Here is a 21519-nt window from a genome sequence, read left to right as displayed (position 1 = left end):
ATAATCTAGAAAAAAGCACTGCATGCTTTTTAAAAATCTTTTATGGAAATAAAAAATTTTCTGGATAGTGAAAATGGAAACTATCTTGTTAAAGACTTTGGCAACACCCTGTTAAATAGTTGATTCAAGTATTAATCTCATTAGTCACTGGACAGACTGGACCGAGATGAACCTCAGTGGGAGGTCACAAATGAGGAAAAGTTGCATTTTCTTCCTTAAAAGGGTATTGATATGTTATAGCATTTTTCGGTAATCCCCCTTCCCTTTAAAGAACATTTTAATGGAAAATGTGTTTTACGAGTTCACAGACAAAGAAAGGAGACACGGAGAAGAAAATGAGCAACGAATGTCTCTGAACCCCCATATGTTGCCTTTGCAAAAAAAGATTTGGTTGGCTGTTCCCTTGAAGCTTCCCTTGAAGAAAATGCTCACCACTGATATCAGGTGCTGTTAACTGCGCAAACAAACTTTAAAAATGACCTAGTTATCATGTGTAATAGCACAGTATAGCAATGGTGCTCGCTGTGATGCTCACCATGTTTGGTGCAAGCTCCTAGCAAGTTCACGATGTTGAGGTGAGGACCCAGGTGACTCATGATCTTCAACTCTGACATCAGAGCCTGAGTCTCACTCCTCCTGGCTGTAGCTGGATGGAGAGAGAGAGAGAGAGAGAGAGAGAGAGAGAGAGAGAGAGAGAGAGAGAGAGAGAGAGAGAGAGAGAGAGGTGTGAGAACAGGAGAACAAAACATACTGAGATCAGGACACACTGTGTCCTTGCCAAACTGCTCAATGACCCGTTGGCTGAAACTCGAACCAGGCTGGCAACCAAACTAAAGCTCAGCAGGCTGCTGCTCTCTCTGTGCTCGCAGGAATATGGCTCTGGTGTCACAATATTTGACAGCTATACACAGGGGACTCTACTGTGGTCCGCACATGGCTTTCTACTGTGTTTTTACATTGTATGGCTTACATTTCAGCATTTTTACGGCCACTTTAGTGCTGGACTGGGAATGAGTGAGACCATACGCAGTTGCCTCGACCACCCTACCAAAGGCTCCCGATCCAAGAGTGCGACCTGAAACACAAAGAAAGGCTCAGTGGGACAGAGTGTGAATGGAGCACATGGTAGACCTGAAAAGGACGGGAGAACCTCTCTGTTCATTAAAATATTAATGTAAACAAATTTCTCTGTTTTTCCCCCCAGGACAGTGGGATTATAAACTGGCTTTAGCACGTTATAACAGATGGTCCAGATTACTTTCATGAGCAGAGGTCTAACCATGGAAGGTCTGCATGAGCTTGGGAAGCTTCCTGTTTATAAGGAGCAGCTGACTACCAACAACACATCATCAAAAACAAAAGCTTTAAAAATGAGGTGGGATTACGGCCAAGAAGACAAGTTTAAAAAACCTCACTTAGTATTCTAGCCTCAACCTTGCCCAGACGACCCAAACCACCCACTGCACTAAAGTCACCTGGTGATAGCTACACACTCATTTGTTTGCTCTTGTCTGAGCAACAAGCAGACTACTGACTAAAAATCTGTTTAGTCTGATATTAACTAGTGATATGGACACATTTTTAGGTGCAACTAACAAAGAAGAAAGGACCACGAGACCTTAGCAAGTGGTTATAAACCAATGAATAAATTGATCAACAATAAAAATTAGCAATAAAAAAACAACAAAGGAATAATTCAATCAATCATAGATGTGTCAAATAAAATATGATTTAACCAAAGCAGCAACAAACTAAAATGATTACAAAATTTAACAGTAATTTAATATCTATTTTATGCATGCCAATGCAGGCTGTAAATAATAATAAAGTTGGCAAAAGGAACATAAATGATGTAATGTAATCCCAAATTGAATTATTAATTAAGTAATTAAGTAATAATTAAGTATTAATTACTTTTAATCTATGTTTATCTACATATTATCTATTTTTAACTACATCTTTTTTAATAGACTTATTACGTACCTACTTTACTCATCAGTTTCCTCTCCATACTATCATCTGTCCCTGTTAGCCTGAGGACTCACCCAGCACCAGGTTGTCTCGTGGCATTTCCCAGGCCAGGTTGTAGGGCAGGTGGATGGGGTCCACATAGATGTACTCATGACCGTCCTGGCTTACAGACTCTATCACCTTCCATCTGATCTCATAGCGAGGTTTCTGAGAGCATTGAGAAAAAACACACATGCAAACTGAAACACCGAAACAAAAGGCTTCCTTTGTACATTTTAATTCCCCGTACGTTTTATTTACATGTGACTTGTGAAGAGGAGCTCAAACAACTGCTGATGGTGGGGTTTGTTACTTTGTTTACTCACCTTCCTCCATACAGCGATGAGGATGATGATAGACATGATAATGATGGCCACTAAGGCCAGAACAGCAGCCAATACTGCCACCTGGGAGAAAAGTGCTGCAACAGGCAAAAGGACACAACATTAGCCAGGATGAAGTTAAGCTTGTAAATACGAACAGAGAACACTTAACCAAGTTGTTTAAAATTCTCAACGGACATAAAACTTCTAAAACTTTATAAACATGATGGCAATGATTTTGTAAAGAAAGTTGTAGTTATATTTATAGCTTAAGAACAAATACACATATTTTATCTTGTCTTACTATTTGGTGAAACTTACTGTGTCTCTAAAATAAACTTGTCAGACTTAAATCTGTTTTTTTTTTTACCAGACCACCATGTGTTTGTTTAGCTTAACCCAAATGTGATAGAATTTTATCTTTTATTATTAACATGTTTTAATTTTTTGACAGTAAAGTGGTATACTGTACATTTACACAGTGAAAAGAGTAAACATACATGCATTATAATGTTTTCACCCTCCTCTGGACATGTCCTTCAAGAGACACTGAAATATAAAAACCACTAAAATGGGACATTCTTCACATGACACCTACTGCTGGACACTAGTTTGACGTCTCTTCTGTCAACGAGTCCTGCTTGGTTGCTGGTCTCACAGCGAACTGTGACCTGCTGGGGCTTGCGGAAGGTCACCTGGCTCCGCACCTGGCTGGTTTTACGAGTCTCAGTGTAGCTGACGTTGGTCTGGATGCTCAGCACCTCTGGCTCTGGTATCAGCGGCTGCCACGCCGCTGTCTGGTTGCTGCACCTGCAGCAGGACATGAGATCAGCGGGTGGAGCCACTTCAGTTGCAGCAGTGCAGAGTCAAAAGCAGTCAAAGCAGATGCACAGAATTTGAAAGTAAAATAAATTTCTGTGCATGGTCAGCCCCCTAGTGTTCACTGTGTGACAGTTCAGTGATGAATGGGTGGTGGTGTGACTTACTTGAGCATGCTGTCACAGCTGTACCACTGTATGGTCGGGGTTGGGACCCCCTCAGCTACACAGGTCACCAAGTGTCTCTTTCCAGGGAGGTGGTGGTCAGTCAGGTCTTTAATCTGAGAGGGAACTACACACAGGAGGTGCAGCAATCATAAATCATTACTGACATGGATAGAAACAAAGTCTGTCCTTGATCTTTCTTTCTTATGCAAAAACATTACTTTCAAACTGTCTACGCTTCAAGACCAGAACTGCGGTTTAAGACCTAAAAATGTACAAGAACACCCTGTATACTGTGATCATTTATTTAAGCAGCCTCTCACCTTGGACCTCCAGGTCAAAGGTCACTTCCTTTGCGTCGTCTCCATTTGTGACAAGGACGGTGTAGAGGCCCTTCTGCTCGGTCCTCACCCTCACCAAGGTGAGAATAGTGACATACCTGAGGTAGAAGAAATATGGACAAAAGGTTAGGAAATTTCAAAAAATATATTTTCCTTTTCCTCCAATATGTATTAGCTGACAAATATTTGTCACAAGGAGGAGAGAGATTTATCTTGCACAAAATCAACTGTGCATTAAGTACCATTCAGATATGGGGACATATTTCCACTGCTTCTGTGGGTGCAAACTCATTTCTAAATGTATTTCCAGGGAATTCAGTGGGATATTTAAGAAAAGAAACACCCTGAGCTTTTCCTTTTAGGTCTACCCTCCAAGAAATACATCTCCCCTCATCACACTATAAACTTCTTGATAAGCTTTACCTAATTGCTCATAAGTGCATTTAGCACAATTTTATTAAAGACACCCCACCTAGTGATACGGAGAGAGGGGGAATTCTTCATGAAAGAATATGGGTTGTTTTAAAAGGAAATGTTTGGTTGTTCTTGAAGGTTTGATTACCCTTTCTAGATTACTCACCTGCAGACCTGAAAACCTTACTTTTAAGGGGTAAGTGCTCTTTAAGTGGAAGACCCTTGACCACAGCTAAAAACACTCCATAATAAATTATATGGTCTGCTGATGACTGGTTACCATGAACTCAGAATATAGTGGACTGGACTATGTTTGAATGTGTTTATTATCTTTCATCTTTGTAACTTTTACTATTAGTTTTTTCTTTATTGTTTCGATTGTGTAATCATATATATTTTCTTGTTTGTTTGTTTTGTTGATATGATTTGCTGAATGACTGTTAATAATGCATGGGGGTGGGGGGACAATGTGGTTGTTATGTGCTGTTCTATGTGTTGTAAATTTGTGTTTATATTATGAGTAAAGTTTAATATAAAAATGTAGTCCATTCTGGTATTTTTCTTTCTTCTTTATTTGTGGCAAAGGGTTTGGTGGCGCTTGTTAACAGAGGGCTTGTTTCTCCATCTGTGAGTCGAGCACACAGATAATTTTTCACTTTGTCTGTTTGATTTTGAATGTGTGTTGGAATAAATGTGAAAACATGCTCCTGCAATTAAAACATAGTTTAGCTTTTTTTTTCCTGAAAGACATTTGTGAGTTGTGACAGCTATCTTGTGTTTATGGTTCTGTGTGATGAATGATGGAGTCCTGCCCTCTGGAGAGTATTGTGTTTGTCAGAGGCCTTATCTGGTGATGACTGACGAGAGCTGGACGCCTCCAGAGTCTGTCACACTAACAGAGGTCCAGTGCTAATTGTTTAAATGTATCAAAAGTATATTGCTTTATGGTATGTAAGGTATTTTTAAGGACAAAGGACAGCTGAAGAGTCTGGTTAGATGTCTTACCTGATTTCATGCTCTTGTCTAGTTGTGATGGTTTTGTCCCCCTTGATGGTGGCGCCGTCTTTGCTCCAGTGGACCTGAGGGGGAGGGTAGGCTTCAATCTCCACCCTCAGCTCCACATTCTCTTGTAGCTTGGCTGAAATGTTTTGTTGCTGAGCAGGCTTCACAAACACGAAGCCTCGCTCTGTAGAAAGAAAATATCATCAGCAACATAATGTACACGTCATAAACTTGACCTTCTGCACAAAATGTACAAAATGTATTTTATTTCTGTATACAAATATATCTTATAAAAACTAATATTAACCATGCTTTTTTTTGCCACTTGGGTGCAGCTGAAACTGACACATTATCACCTTTTAAGTTGATACAGAAAACTTGTTAGCAAACAGTTGCAAACATTTACAAGACACTGAGCAACATTAGCATTCATTTGGAGTCATGTTTCTGGCCACCTGATGAATGTAAGTCCATTATTTACTTTGTTTTAGCTCTGTTTTGTTCTCAACCAACTCCTGAGAAAAATATTTGGCTCTTTGGCTGCTAAATGCTCCTCTAGTTAAATGCTAACTTTGGTGCTGGGCTGGTAGCCTATAGTGGGTTTTTATAGCTAAAAGACGCTATAAAGCTTCATATACCTGAGGAGTTTTGCAGAGTCTGGTGATAATTCTCCATATCTGTATCATTACGAGCAATCTCTTTTATATTGAAGTAGTCATTTGATCCATTGTTAATATAAAAATACTGATTATGTTATAGTTATATAAATTATTATATTCAAGTTACTTCAGTGGACAGCAGGCTAGAGACGGTGTACTGTACTGCTGCTGTTCGTTGCTGAACTTCTGTGGTCAGACAGTAGCTGTCTTTTCCACTGAGAAGTCCAGAAAGCACTACTAAACTGTTCTGGGCACCATGGAGCATGGTAGTTCAAGTTATTCAAGGATTTCATAAACATAACACACCTCGCTGCAGATAGAATAAGCATTCACAGACCCAAATACATTCAGTGACAAGACGGAAAGAGGAAGAAAAGTTCAGTTTGATGAATCCTACTTTTATTGGCTCTCAAGTTGCTACTTGCAGGATCATATATTTACTTAGATGCTGGACTGACTGTATGTTAATGGTTGAAGTCAAAACTCAGTTACACAAACATCTCTTGTGTACTTGGAGTTTATTCCCAAAAGTCTAAATATAGAGTTGCTGTACCCCCTGGTTTGAAGCTCTGAAGCTCACACCATGGCAATGGTTTATTTCAAACTTTGAACAGAAATAAATATAAGTCATTTTCATTTCCTTTAAAAGGAGCACCTCTCTCACCTTGACTGGTAAAGGTTTACATAATAAGCAGTCTTCTCTTTGTCAGCAAAACACAATAATAATCTGTCCAGCATCAGTTTGTTTAAGTTTTGTGTGTATGTGGGTTACTCTAACCGAGCACAGTGATGTTGACACTGGCAGAGGCAGTCTGGTCTTGGACACCCTCGTGGACATGGCAGATGTAGCTTCCGCTGTGAGCCACCGTGGCACGAGGGAAGATCAGGTAGGAGCGCATGCTCATGGCGGACAGGACGTCTGTCAGCGGCTCAACCTCAACAATCTTGAAGAGAGAGGCAAATGACGAGGATGTGACATTTTATCATCATGTTGAATATGTGCTATTGCTATCTGTAGAAAAAATCACGTGACAGAATCACCCATGAAAATTAGGTAAAGCTTAAGTAACATTATTTAGTAAAAATGTCAGAAAGTCTGTCAACAAAGCTGAAACTTCTCTCTGGAGACAGACTATCGTCATAATGACCCAGAAATGAACCCAAGAAGAACCAATTATTACAATACCAACACTACATGTTATGAGAAGAATTTCACAAAGGGATAAAAATTGAGGTGTGTCTCTACATCTTGATGCAATCTGGGCTCAGTCATGAGGCCTGAGAGTGATCACGAAGGGAAAGCTGAACAAAAGCATTTGTTCTGCTCCACTCCTACTCACCTCTCTGTTGGGGATATCCCAGGAAAAAAATACTAGTTCCACTCCATGCACTGTGCAGTTTACTGTCAGCGGTTCGCCTTGCTTCAGGACAGTCTTTGACGCATTGATGTAGGCGTCGATAGCCTCTGGGACTGAGACGGGAAGGGAGAGTGTGGGGGAGAGGAGAAAGAGGTGATGATGATGTGATTTATCAAAACAATATGCAGAAGAGTCTCCTTCACTACTAATCAATCACTGAATTGTTCAAAAATAAACCCTGAAATTAATATTTTTGATCTCACCAGTATTAGTCAGAACTGAACTTGGCAGCTGGCTCCTGTAGTTCCATTTCAGCGAACAGAAACTTAACAGCTCCACAAAAGTAAAAAATGTGCTTAAAAGTTCTCCAAACAGCTTGTGCAGCACTTTTAATTGTGTTCTCCAGCCAAACGATTGCACTCTGAGACCAAAAGTCCAGTATTTACCTGATTATCTCCTCACTAAAAAAACTCTGGCTCTGTCTGCAAAGTCCTCCACCAGAGAGTTGCAAGGTGACCAAAGCATATGTGATAATATGGGAATGAATTATACTTTTGGACTCACAGTGCAATACTTTGGCTACAAAACTTGTAGATTATGCTGCACAAGCTGTTTGAAGAAATGTGATGGACATTTTATAGGTATTTTTATGGCACTTTAAAAAGATGGACTCATTAACTTTAATAGTTTGGGTGTAGGCTGAGATTGAATTAATGGGGCCAACTGTGTGTGTTTGTGGGTTCTCAGGAGTTTCAGCACACATGGGGGTGAGTCGATAACAACCGCATTTTTATTTTGGGAAGAGCTGTTTTTTCTAACCAAACTATTTAACCTGAACACCTACCGACAATGCTGAAGACGAAGAAGGCCTGAGACTCTTTCACCTCCTCATTCAGCTCTCCACGACACTCATAGGTCCTGTCCTCCAGCGGTGCCTTGTACCCCTCACTAGGAACATAAAGCCCCCTGATGGGCAGATCGGTGTCCTTCTCATACAGGGTGACATTGATGTTGGGATTGGTGACCACACAGGGGATGGTGGTTTCCTCACTGGTCTTCGTCACCATGCCGTGGGAGCTCTCTATGAACCACACATCGGGGTCTGTGGACATAAACATGACTCGTTTGATTGTCTAAATTGTGGATCAAACAACTGCTGTGAACAGTTCCATACTATATACTAACAAATTTTTATAGTATCTGGTTTTTACAGTTAGTATACATAAAATCAGCCTTTTATACAAACAGAACATTTTATAATATGGGCTCAGATGAACTGTGACTTTCACAAAGAGAAAGCAAAATATTCTTCCAATTAATTTAATTTTTATTTTTTTTTGCAGCTGTGCATTGCATTGTAGGACAATAATGTGCAACAACAGCACACTCGTCTTTTTAGTATGCATACTGACTTTTCTTTGTACTTTATTTTGTCCCTTTACTAATGTGAAGACACTACATCCCCAAAACTTGCTGAGAATTAGCATGGAGTATGGAATCGCTGTTTTATGAATGAGATACTATAATGTTTCCACTACTGAGTCAATCTAAATTTGTCTTTAAAACTAAATGGTTATACAAACAAACCAGGACTCACCTGGGACAAAAACAGCCACCTCCTTAGTTTCTCCAGTTTGTCGATCAATGCACTGATACACCCCTGTGTGCTTCCAGCTCACGTTCCACAGGGTCAAAACAGTGGATGTGGCGCTGCTTTGCACAATTTTGTAGTTCTGACCGCTATTTTGAACTTGTTCCACTTGGAAGTACGGCACATCGTCCCTCTTGAACTCCCAGGTGGTCTCCCCCGAGCTGGAGCAGGTGAGGGTGAGAGAAGAACCCTCAGTCAGGACGAGCTCTTTGTCATCAGGTGTGATCTCCAGGCAGCACAACTCCATGCAGAAATACAGGAGAGCTGCAGTTGACACAACAAGAAGAAAGGTCAGGTTGGAGGTCAAAGAGTTGGCAGAATCAAAGGTCAAAGGTTAAATCAGCAATACATGCCAGATCCTGCTCTATCTCTAAATGATGAAGGATATGAGTTGCCTGGAGAGGATATGTGGGAGGATAATGATGCCTTGTCAGTGACAGATCTATGTAAAGTGACAGAGGTCAGTTTGAAAGCATCAGCTGTTCCTTATATCAAAGCAATGTGTTATGTCACAAACTGGACAGCTAATAAATAATCCAAAAAGATACATTATTTTATACATTATTTTGTAAGTGTCTATACTTTGAGCATCCTTGACATTATTACTGTATATTCACTAAATAAAACCCTTTGAAATAACCAGTAGTCAGTAAGAACAACTTCGTCATAATCCTGAAAATTATGTAAGGCACTTTTTTGAAGTTGTGACCCTTTCAGTCATATAAAGTTTCAGTTGGATATGTTGTAAAAAGTAAAAAATCCCAGTTTAGCAGTATTACTTTGCATTTAGTGGGAAAATACTCCACCTGCGCTTGGCATCAAGCTCTTCGCTTCCCTGCAAAAGCAGCTGTGGTCCTGTTACAGATTTCCATTTTTTTGTGTGTTTATTGAAATTGAGTTCTCACCCGTAACTGTGACTGTCAGATGGAGAGTGGATGCTGTCACCCTCCTCATGGTGGATGCCTTCAATGCGCTTTTGCTGCAAATAAACAGAAATGAAAACAAGGATGATTAATATTCATGTAGCCCTTTTTGGAAACATTTTGCCTTGACCACATCACCTTGGTCAATGTTTCAAGAGACACAGATCATTCTGTCCACAAAATATTCAATAAAATTCAGCAGAAATAAAAAAAAACAGCAGGAAAATCTAGTTTGTGTTTGCCCCAATTGACACACAACACCACCCCAGTTAGCATCTCTCCATAAGGCTTCGTAACATGATGGATTGATTCCTGTCCTCATGAGCCCCAGTGGGTCAGGTTAAACAAGTTTTAAACAAGTTAAACAAGAGTTTAGAAAATAAATCACAAACAAAGAAAATTATGTAAAACTATGCTCTGCTCTTACTAAAAGAAACAAACAAAAAGTATTTAGTGTGTTGTCAAGCGGCATTCTTTAATGGTTTCTGGCCGGCACACACAGTCTGAGGTGCAGATGCTGCTCACCCTGGAGGTATTTGATGCCTCGCTGCACCAGGACAGAGTGACAATGTCTGGCTCTTTTTGTTCCTGGTGAACCAGCATTCTGCCCACTAACAAACGGGTCACTGTGTGCAGCTTTGCAACACGCTCACTGGCAACAATGCTGCGTCCAAGCTATTCTAGAGCCGTGCTGAGCCATTAATTGGTTTTGGTGTAAACAAAAGTGAAAATGAGGGCATTCACATAAGCTGCTGACACAGGAGCGTACTTAGGATTTTGTAATACTTATGGGATATCATGTTGTACACCAACGTGATATCAACATCCTAGAATACATTTAAGAGCTATTGGGGTCAATGGTGACTTATACTTAGTGTGCCATTCTCCCATCCTCAACATTAACCACTGTTAGCCAGTTTCACTGCAAAGTAAGAAGGCAGATTGAGGAGGGGAGGAATGGTTTGTTATTATGTTTGGGATGGGGGTTAAGGCCTGCAGCACATGGACGTCTGGAAACAGTTAAGGATGGATCACAGGCCTGTACGCAAGAGGGTGGGAAAGAGAGAAAGGGCGGAAGAGCAAGGCTTGGGAAGAGCGAGGGTGGAGAAGGAAGAGAAGGAGGGAGGCAGTGGAAAAATTGCGAAATGCATCTTGAGAAATCTTACACAATTTAACATTTTAACTTGATAATGCAATCCAATTTTACAATCTCTATTTTAAGAAACTGGACTATATTTATGCATTATGTAATAGAACACGTGTTTTAAAGATTACATTTCTTCATCTTATATGAAACTATTAGGAGTTTTCTCAGTTTTCATTTATCAGTTGAACATATCCGGCTGTAGACTGTATCTATAAAAGTGTATCAAAGTCACAGAATTTTTTAACGGCTATATTTTCAGGTATTAAAGAGATGAAAGATCTCATCAGTTTGGCATTGGTGGTGAGGTACAAGAAGTTCCATGACTAACCCAAAGGCAGTTACTCAAACCAGATACACGTTGTCTCTCTAAATTAACTGCCTTTGGCACTTCCGCTCCCAAAACGAAAAAGCTCTTGAGTTGCTCCAAAAACATGACTGGTCCATTTCCTCCCCGTCCTGCTGGTTCTAATAAAAAGGGGTGAAGGAGAGACTGACAGAGAGCAAGAGACAGAGGGAGAAACTTTTCTTCTTCTTATCATAGCTCATACAAATGCTCAAATACACATCCTTACTGCATGCATGCTGCATGCGCTAAAACACACACAGGCATGCGCTGTATTACCCCCCCCCTTATCTTCTTCACCCACTACCTCCACACATACACACACACACACACAAAAACACACACACACATACACACAAAAACCTTTCCCCTTTTTGTCACTGGTGTCTGCGTACAGTTCACGTTCCCACAGTATTTCTCTGAAACTTTCCCAGGACCGCTGATACACTTGGGACCCTGCTGGTAATGACACCAGGAGTGGGGGGGTCACCTTATCCCTGGGGGCCCCAGCAACCAGCAACAAGGGACTGTCCACTGAGGAAGCCATACATCAGCGCTTACGAGTGCCAGTAACCTCAGTGTCAGTGATGAGGACTTTGAGCGACAACAGCCAAACGGGGTGATGCCAAAGGAATGTGTCACTTGGCAGCATGAGGACTAACAAATCTTATTGTGACTGGCTGCTAATGTAATTTTTTGCTAAAACAAGCCAAAGAGCTCCATTAGGGTTACTGCAGGATATGGATTTAAATGTGAGATCAAACACCAGAAAACATTCTTTGCTGAACAAAAATCTCAGTGTGTTCAAATCTTATTTTGGGGTCTTTGAAAAGGACGGAAAAATAATGTTTGGCTACTGCAACACGATGAGGTTTGATGTTGACCGATGGGCAGTGGGGGGCGTTGAACGGAGGCCTTTGAGAAGAAATCTGACCCCCAAGATAGGATGTGCTGACTAGGATCATAGGGCCAAAGGGAGCCAGAAGACTGAACACTATGGCGAACTTTATCCAAGATTTAAGAACATGCAACAGTAACATCAAAGTCATGGTCTTGGTGTGAGGAGACGCTTAAGGGGCTTCTAAACACTGTTGAACACTGTTGTTTTTGTGCTAATCTCTATCCTGGTCAGGTCTTTGTGCAAGAAAGGGAACATACAATACTATGAAGTGTTAAAAGGGTCAGGACACTAGTGAATCTGCCAAGAAGGTTTGGCAGCATGTCAGTGACTTTATTTCCCACTTAATAAAAACACTTGGTAGCAGTTTGACCCCTAAAACACAAAGTAGCTCTTAGTTTAAACCACAGAGACAACAGAGTGGTGCTTGAGACAATTTACAGTACGAAACATCTACGATATCCACAAGTCAAGTCAAGTGGTTCTCCGTCTGAGGATGAGATCTTGTAGAGGGTCTTAAAGCTGATTTAAAGGATCCGAAAAACATTTTTCTAAGATGTTTATTGTTGCCTTTTTAATTTTTGAAATGGGATATTGCATTCTGAAAAAAAAACAGTGTTTATGTAGGTGATGGCACAGTAATCACCATGACAGACAAAATGTTATCCCAATGTATGAGTTTTCCCACAGATGCTGGGAATTTGGTGGCTGATTGACCCTTCCCTGGTTTTCATAAACAACCCTGCTACACTCAAAGTGTCACCAGCTAAAGTGGAAGAATGCTAAAATGGACCTCAGCGGGACGTACGCAGCCCACGCACAGCCCCACAGCAGCCTATAATTCCCACTTCTGGGATTATCTATATATACTGTAGCTGCATGTTTTATTTAAACATCTGGCATTGATCAAGCAGTCCTCGATGAGGTGGGAACTGCTTTGCGAACCTCATTTGCAGTCAACTGTTTGCTCAAGTGTGTCCCTAGAGGGGAAAAGTTTCACTTAGAAAAAAGGGGGAAAAAGTGCAATCTATAACAAAAAAGAGAAAGATGTCCAAAAAGCCTCCCAAAGTGCAGCTGGAGAGCTCTGACTTCCTGCACGGGGAAATTTTCTGGCCTTGTGTGGGTGTGAGGCAGTGATGCATCAGTGACACAGCAGACCACCACAACCACTAACCAAATACTCATGGAAACAACAAGAGACACCACAATGAGAAGAGGACAAACTGCACATAATGAAACTTCTACAAAGAGAAGAACTGCTCTAAATAACAAGCTGCACAGAAAAGATGTAAACTCACAATCAGTAATAAGGAAAAACAAGAAAACAAAGAGCAAAGATAGAGAAAAAAAAACTATCAACATGCAAAAACAGACCAATTATGCCAATGATAAAGCATGACAAACCATCAACATACCGCAAGAATACTGCACACAGCACCAGACAGTGGAAAAGACAGCAAAGGGAGCACACAGACATACAGAACACAATTTATGGGAAACACCACATCAAAGGATAGAGTGGGACAGCAGAGGGAGCACATACACAGTCTCATATTCTTGTATTTTATGTCTGTGTTTACTCTGCTGAAGTGTACAGGAAGCTGTGATCTGCAAAACAAACATCTCCAATTTCACGGTCACTTCTTTCCAATGGAAACAATTATAGCTCAGATAAGACTATGAACTATCACTAACACTTTATTAGGACATGTACTAAATCATGTCACTAGAATAGCTGCAGCGCAGAATAAATGTACACGCCACACTCGTCTTTTTTCCTTTTGGATGTCAGGTTTTCTTGACGTATCTCTGAACAGCCAGACTTTGGCGAGCTCTGTGGGAAAAAATGACCCAGTGTATCTTTGTTAAAACAAACCTCCATTTTTATCACTCGCCTTGGACAGACCAACCCCCCCTGAGGAAAACCTTCTGCTCCCTCGGCAGCGGACCCACGATGCACTGCTCCCACCCCAGGCTGCCTTACTGTCCCCCAGCATGACACATTACACATACTGTACATCACCAACTGCAGGCTCATGAGTATAATGCGGTTTCAGTGGGATAGCACACATGTCACCAACATGCTGTCAGAATACGTGAGGTACTGTAAGCAGGAAATGCTGTCGGCTTATGGAGCCTAAAACGCTCTATACATCTGAGGGGAGCTGCAGAGTCAGGTGATAATTCTCTGTGGTTTTACATTACACATATTGATTTGATCTATTGTAAACTGATTACAGTAGCTTTAATGAAAACCTCTGATGCTCTCACTCCTGACAGTCTCGGTCAAATGAAAATTATACATCACCGTCATAGAAATGCCCCACATATTTCTACAATCCAGAAACTTGTCTGTGTCATAATAGTTTAGGCAAATGTTGAGTAACTGTTTGCAGTGCAGACTGAGGCATGTCTTAAATTTTAGTAATAGTTTAAGATTTGGCTCCCTTACAGTATGCTGACCCCCAGCAAGAAGTTGCAGTTACACAGCTGGACATAAGGCATTAAAAAAGTCTGTATCAGCCAAAAAACAGCTTGCATCCTGTAACTGTAGAGTTTGAAGCTGCACTAAAGCCATCTCAAGTTTGCATTATCAGATTCTGGTGCATTTTAAAATCTCCCTCTAGTTTTATTTGTTTCAGCACTAGGATACAGTGACTGTGAGTGGTCTCGCCTCAGCAACCAAAAGTGACTCTGTACTCATGCTGAGGCAACACATGTTTGGGAAACTGTGGATTTTGGTTTGCTGCCTTTCAAACAGAGTTGTAAATGGCGGTGGGGGGATGTAAAGGGCTTCTGGGTAAAACTGACGGTTGTAGAATGACAGCCTTAGATGTGGCTAGTGTTTGATATCAGTTTAATGATCTAATTTTCTACTCATTTGAGAACCTAAATGAAGGGAAAATGATTAGTTATCAAAAGCTAAAGCAGCTGTTGTCATTGAAGTCATGTCAATTCTTCCCATTTTCTTGGGCAGTAAATCTTCGGGTTTCTACCAGTTGGCTAGGCTGTAATTTTGTGTGTGTGCTTTGTCCCATTCCCAGCCAATTCATACTGTTTGTGCTCATAGGGAATACAGGGATATCAGATATATTTGCTAGCATAAGCAGGGCCACATCCTCCCACGTTTTTCTTCGGAGACCTCCCCACCCGTCTGCACGGTGTTACCCTCCTTTTTCCTGCACACCAGCCATCCCACGAACACTTGAGGGTATAACCTCCCCAACCTGCCCCGTGAGAAATGGAGGACGCCTACACACACTTCCAGCCCCTCCACTATTACACACCCACACCCCCCTAAAAGAAAGAAACAGAAACAGCTGAATACAATTAGGTCTGACTGGCTTTAAATTCCACTCGTTTCCCTAAACACGATCATGTTGGAAGGATGGGGAAAAGGAGGAAATAGAGTGACAGAGAAGCATCAATCTTGGAATTGCTCTTTTGAGTATTGTTTTCTATGCATGTGTATTGACGAATCAGAGGAAATGCCATTGATAAATATCACTGTATGTAACGATGTTACCACTTACTCCATAAGACAAACTGAGAGAATCCAAATTAGTCTCCATGTGTGGAATATTTTTATCTTGTAAAAGCGGGTAAGATGGGTTTCCTTTGTCCTCCACTGCACTGTATCACCAATTCCACCATGTTTTTGTTGGACTGAGGACAACACAAACCACAGAGAGAAAGAGTTGTGCTTTAAAAGAATCTGATGGAGACCAAAACTCCCTGCTGAAAATCTGTATTTTCCCTTATGCAGTAAATTCAGAGAGACGATTGTAATATCTTTCTGATGTTATACCCATACAGGGGTGGAAGAAGTAGTCGAATACTTTACTTGAGTAAAGGTAGTAATACCACAGTGTACAAACAGTCTTGCACTTAAAAAAAATCTTACATTTTGGACAACTTCTCTGTTTGAAAATTACACATCTGTTTGCATTTTAAGGCTGATTTCCTTCAAAAAGTTTGGTATTATAACTCAAAAAGAAACATTTCCTTCAGGATCGTCCTGTAGGAGTGACTGTGTTCTGTGACTGAAGATGAGATGCAGCTGCCTGTCAGCTCTGTGTGAGTGGGTGGGAGGGAAAGAAGGAGGGAACGAGGGGGGAGGCCAGATGGATGGGCAGCCGTACAGGATGCTGTATCGCAGCACCACTTAGTGCTCTTCATTAAAGCTATATGACTCAAATAAGAGTCTAAGTACAGCATTAAAGAAGCAGTGACCAATAGAAGGACACGAGACTGAAAGACTTCCAAAGAAACAACAGCTCAGTTCAAAAGTATGAGTGATGAATTATGAATCAGCCAATAAGTGACCACGTGAGAGTCAGAGACTGCTAGATTTAAATATAAAAAACAAGATACACTGACAAATAAGCATAAGAATAATCATGTGATGAGATGTTGGAGAGCTCTAAATTACTTTTTAAACTCTGTACTTCATACAGATCTAAACAACGTCACACTAGTTTTCAGAGCATGATTGCTGAGCAGCTGTGTGTTCAGCTCACGGAGGACAGAATGGGATCAATGTGTTTTAAAACGTTCTGCTGAGCTCAAACTGTTACATATCGGCACACGTGAGCCAAATCAGACTCCTGGCATGTTTTCTGCATGGTCATAATGTGAAGCACATTTTTTCAGAGCGGCTGGCATGCGTAGAGCCCGGAGAGCCAGGAAACAGCTGATGACGAAGGATTAGATTTGGGTCAGGGGAATGGAGCTGACTGGGCCGCGCTGCATCAGGGCCGGGGAGAAGAGCTGTGCTGCAGCACATACCAGCAGCCTGACGCACAGGGAGAAAAATCCCCACCGGTCAGGAGACAAATGAAACTTCACTATGTTTTACAAATCCATTTGTGAGAGTATATCTAATGTTTTTTAATTGATGCTGTGAAATGTTCAGCAAGAGACATCGAGCTGAACTATGATATGAATGCAATGCCGTCTAATACCGTTGATGGTAAAAGTATGACATGCATGCAATTTTCCAACAGCTCGTCGGCAACAACAGTACGAGACGATGCCTGGACCGAAATATCCACAGAGCCAGAGAAGATCAAAGGCTTCAATAGGAAACTCCTAATTGTAGAGGAGGAGAGCAGCAGACACAAAACACATGCCAACATTGTTTACAACTTGTGCTAATTCAGATGCCCCCATATCAAAAAAGTCATCTGTATACAGAAGATGGATGTGCAGTTAACCAACAACTAAACACCGCTGCAGCCGTACATAGCAGGGAAGTCTTTCAGGTGCAAAACATATGGCAGATTAGAGTGAAGAGACATGCATGCCACATGTGTCTCAGCCATGAAATAGCTCACATTGCTATAATGTAACTCATTCCAGGTACTAAAACCTTCTCCTGTGATGAATGCGCGGCGATGATTCAACCGATTGTTTATGTCTGCTTGGCTCTGCGTTCCTCAGACGAGACCGAATCAGAACTTCATGAGGGATTTACATTTAAAAAGGTTAAACAAGCCATTAAGCTATACATTCAAGCTGGTATGTGTTATCACTAAAAGGAGATCCATCCACAGTTAAAGACGATGCTGGTGACAGTGACTGATGGCAGGTCTTATATCACTACATAGCCACGGCTTTTCAATGAGCTTCTCCATGTAAATATGCAGAGAAGATTGATTCTCTTAGGGCCATTCACAGCCGAGGAAAGAGACTGATGATTTAGCGGTGAGGACTGTCGGTTCACTCAGGGTGACTGAAGAAGGCTGTATAAACAAGCCCTTTAGCAGTGAAGCGCATACAAACAGCTAGTAGTGCTATAAAGCCGTGTGTGTGTGTGTGTGTGTGTGAGAGACCCTGGGATACCTTGTCAAACGTATTCTCTTAGTGAGAAGATAAACATTGTTAAAGTTGCACTATGTCAAGAGTGAAAAGGTGTCTATGTACAGAGATGCAAGCCATCACCATGTTGATGTTTGAACAGGTTGCTCACGCTCTTACACATTGTAATTCCTGGTGTGTACACATTCAAGTATGCAGGTAACAAATACTACCAACAGAGACACATTCTCACAAACTAGCAACAATATCACACAACAACAACAACAACAACAAAAGTGTTAAAACCAGACATTTTTCTTGTCTTCGGGTATTAAATCAGATGATGTTATCGGTTTACATCAAAGAAAGTCATATGAACCAACAGTCCAGTGTTGTAAGGATGAGGTGCATCCCTTCTGTGACAGACAGCTATGAAATTGAATCTGTCACAGTGGGCTTCCCGTGCAAGATAAGTGAATTTTCACAGCTTTGTACAGTACTTCTGTCAACAGCTGCCAAGCAGCCATGACTAAAAGTAAAATCCCTGACAGTGACAGAGAAGTAAGACCCCTTACCTTCAGAGTGATCCTAGAAGCAAAGACAAGTCTTGCCTCTCTGTGCGAGGAGCTTGTCGGCCAGCAGTCGGTCTCCTCCTCCTGAAATCAGAGGAGAGATTTCCAGCTGGTTGTCTCTACAGGGGCTGCTGCCTCAGATGTATAGATCCCTCAGATGTTCAGAGTCTGAGGTTAATCTCTGCTGTCCCGGGAGACCGCTGGAGGAGGTACTGCTCTGAGCCCGGCTGTTTGTTTAGTCAAATCACAGCACCATGGGTGTCTCCTCTCCTCTCGCACACTCTGAAACAGCCTGCCCACCGCTCCCAAAGAGTGCTGTAAGTTTAAAAAGAAGTGTTCCCAATGGAGACATGCGCACACACATACACACTGCTGCCCTGACAGATTCACACAGAGGAGAGAGTCAGTGGTCCGGCCCTGCTGAAGCTAGAGTAAGAGTGAGTTGGAGAGGGAGAGGAGGGAGGGAATTGTGAGGGGGGAGTTGAGCAAAAAGCAATAGAGGGAAGTTTCAAAAAAAGGAGTGAACAGAGAAAGCGAAAAGGACAGAGGGAGAAAACTTCAAAATACAGATCGAATTCTGCTTGTTGTTCTTCAGTAGCAGCTGAGAGGTCCAGAGCTGGACTGATTTGTTTATGAATGGAGTGGCGAGCAACTGGAGGTGAACTGAGACAGTCTCTATTGGCAGCAGCAATCTGGACCACATCTAACCCCTCCATAAAACAACAAACACAATAAAAAGGAAGAGAAAGAGTGAGAGAGTGAGTGAGAGGTCCAAGCAGGGAAAAAACAGGTTTTGGCAGAGATCATGGTGGCCTGCTTTGGAAACAAACATGGAAGTCTCAGTTTCTCAGGAAAATAACTTCACTTACATAATCACACCGCTAGAATCTGGTGTAAAATAGGTTAAACACATAGGACACTTTTAGCTTGAGTAAACCCATTTGTCTTACATGTTACATCTCCTTTTCTGTCTTTTTTAAATTACCTTTCTTTTTACATTCATCCCACATAAAATAACTCAACACCTCCCTCCGTCCTCACCCCCCTTCTGTCTCTTTTCTCTGCTCTTTCAGCCTCTCTCTTTCAAACACATGCATACACACATACCATGCCAATACATCTATTTTCTATACTGGCGCTCTCCCTAATTTCTTCCTTTCCCAGGATATGAGTGGATGGCTTGAAATTCATAACGCAACCCTGCAGTTGACGAAGGCCTTTTCTCGCTAACAAGGGGTTGGGGCAGACAGAGGGGAGGAGGGAAAAGGGGCTAAATTGGACAGTAACCATGTTCTCTTCTAATTGTGAGGGTAAATCTAAAAGCCCTGCTGGCAGTAATTAGAGACAGCCCCAGTTAGGAGGGGAACAACACCACACAGGACTGTCCCACCTTAACATCTATCTACTTCTATCTTTGTAATTAACACCTCCTTGCAATAAATCTGTCCCAAATCTGTCCTAAATCCACCTACTTAACCCCATGAATCTACTCTTGTATGATTTAGTGCTTGCAGTGTCAATTAAAATGTTTACAAGAGATAATAGGTAATATTGCAGCAATAATACACATGACATTTACATTAAGCAAATACTTCTCCACACACACACATATCAGCTGGACACACACTCTGTCCAAACATGCTGCAGCAAACCACAGCTCTAACAGGACACACTGGGTGTAAATATCTAAAGAGTGCCAAAACAGATATGTTTAATGTGGACATTTTGTTATCACCTATAATTTTAGCGTGTTGTTACAATGGAGTGGTGTCTACTGCTTTATATTTGGCAGCTGTCCTTGATTATTCATACAGCTTGACAGAGTGGCAAACCACAGAATAAACTAGACTCCAAATCATTCTGCTACAACAATACCCAGCCTATTCAGCTTGTCAGAACAGCTAAAGAGTGGTTTCTCTCACTGCTGATCTGGATTGTTGTCATAGCTGGAGTGCGACTAGTGTTTATGTTTTGCTGGATTTCAGATAAAGCTAAAAGTTATCTCTCTGTGGCCCCTGTAGGCTCCAAGGAGGGGGGCTAGAAGCTGGAAACACTGGGGCTGAGGCCTGGACCTGGAGCTGAACCCAACACACCTCTGATAGATGAAGATGGATGAAGCCATAAAACGATTGATCTGGAGTCAGGTCCATTCTAAATTGTACCAGTAAAGGATGTAATAGTCAGAGGCTCCTCAAGACTTGATTCTGATGCCGTTCAGGCCCAAACCTGAAACACTGGGACATTTCTAAAACACAACAACAACAGCAACAATCGTCATTGTCATCATATCTTAAGATACCGCCTCTCGCATTAAATCAAACAACACAATACAAGCAGGAGACAGGAGAAATTCAATTTAAAGCTGAAACAATTAGTTGATTAAACGACTAGTGACAGAAAATGAATTGGCAAGTATTCTGATAATCAATTAATCGTAATTTTACAAACAAAAATATCAAACATTCCCTTGTTCTTCTTCAATGTGAAGATAATAAACTGATTAACTTTGGGTTTTGGACTGTTGTTCATACACAACAAGAAACATGAGGACGTCATCTTATGCTTGGCCATTTTTCACTTTTTTCTTAGATTTTGTAGACAGAATGGTTAATCAATTAATAATTCATTAATAAAATAATTGGCAGATTAAACAACATTGACAACAATCGTAAGTTGCAGCCCTAATAATCGACCTGCCCTGGTGACCTATGTGTGTAAGACACTGACCATATAATCACAATGTTCAATGAGTCGAGTCCGGCCTGGGACCTTTGTTGCATGTCAAACCACGCCTCTCTCTGCCCTCATTTCCTGTCAGCTCTCTACTGCAGAATGTCTAATAACAAAATAAATACTTTCAAAAAAGACAAAAGCTAAATGGGTACAGTCACCAGAAGGACAATAAAATAAATCTACATAATCTACTTTAATCACTTAGCCCTATCTGGTTTTAAAGATTCAATAAAAATGTACAAAAAGAAAATATATTTTTTGTCCATCAAGAACAGTAACCTGATTGCAGTCTTGGATGATGAAATATTACACTGTCGCCATAGTCATTACTCAAACCAAAATTTGTATGCTGTCTTGTCGTTA

General features: G+C 41.2%; 1 protein-coding gene across 1 annotated transcript in view; it reads right to left on the bottom strand.

Annotated features, from left to right (window-relative positions):
- Nucleotides 1-19183, bottom strand: part of pdgfrb (platelet-derived growth factor receptor, beta polypeptide) — a 29491-nt gene extending 10308 nt beyond the window's left edge. The window contains exons 1-14 of the mRNA XM_044205392.1: nucleotides 18427-19183; nucleotides 9647-9720; nucleotides 8688-9005; nucleotides 7935-8192; nucleotides 7073-7203; nucleotides 6511-6676; nucleotides 5077-5257; nucleotides 3640-3755; nucleotides 3320-3443; nucleotides 2932-3143; nucleotides 2337-2431; nucleotides 2046-2178; nucleotides 971-1075; nucleotides 536-646 (exon numbers count right to left, since the gene is read on the bottom strand). Of these exons, the coding sequence (XP_044061327.1) occupies nucleotides 536-646; nucleotides 971-1075; nucleotides 2046-2178; nucleotides 2337-2431; nucleotides 2932-3143; nucleotides 3320-3443; nucleotides 3640-3755; nucleotides 5077-5257; nucleotides 6511-6676; nucleotides 7073-7203; nucleotides 7935-8192; nucleotides 8688-9005; nucleotides 9647-9695 (1999 nt within the window). The 5' untranslated portion in view covers nucleotides 9696-9720; nucleotides 18427-19183. The remainder of the gene's footprint in view (nucleotides 1-535; nucleotides 647-970; nucleotides 1076-2045; nucleotides 2179-2336; nucleotides 2432-2931; nucleotides 3144-3319; nucleotides 3444-3639; nucleotides 3756-5076; nucleotides 5258-6510; nucleotides 6677-7072; nucleotides 7204-7934; nucleotides 8193-8687; nucleotides 9006-9646; nucleotides 9721-18426) is intronic.
- Between the last annotated feature and the right edge of the window lie 2336 nt (nucleotides 19184-21519).

The sequence above is a fragment of the Siniperca chuatsi genome, linkage group LG8 (genome assembly GCF_020085105.1).
Source record: "Siniperca chuatsi isolate FFG_IHB_CAS linkage group LG8, ASM2008510v1, whole genome shotgun sequence".
NCBI classification, from domain to species: Eukaryota; Metazoa; Chordata; class Actinopteri; order Centrarchiformes; family Sinipercidae; genus Siniperca; species Siniperca chuatsi.
Note: the sequence above shows the minus strand (reverse complement) of the source record. Positions and strands in the feature narration are given on the sequence as shown.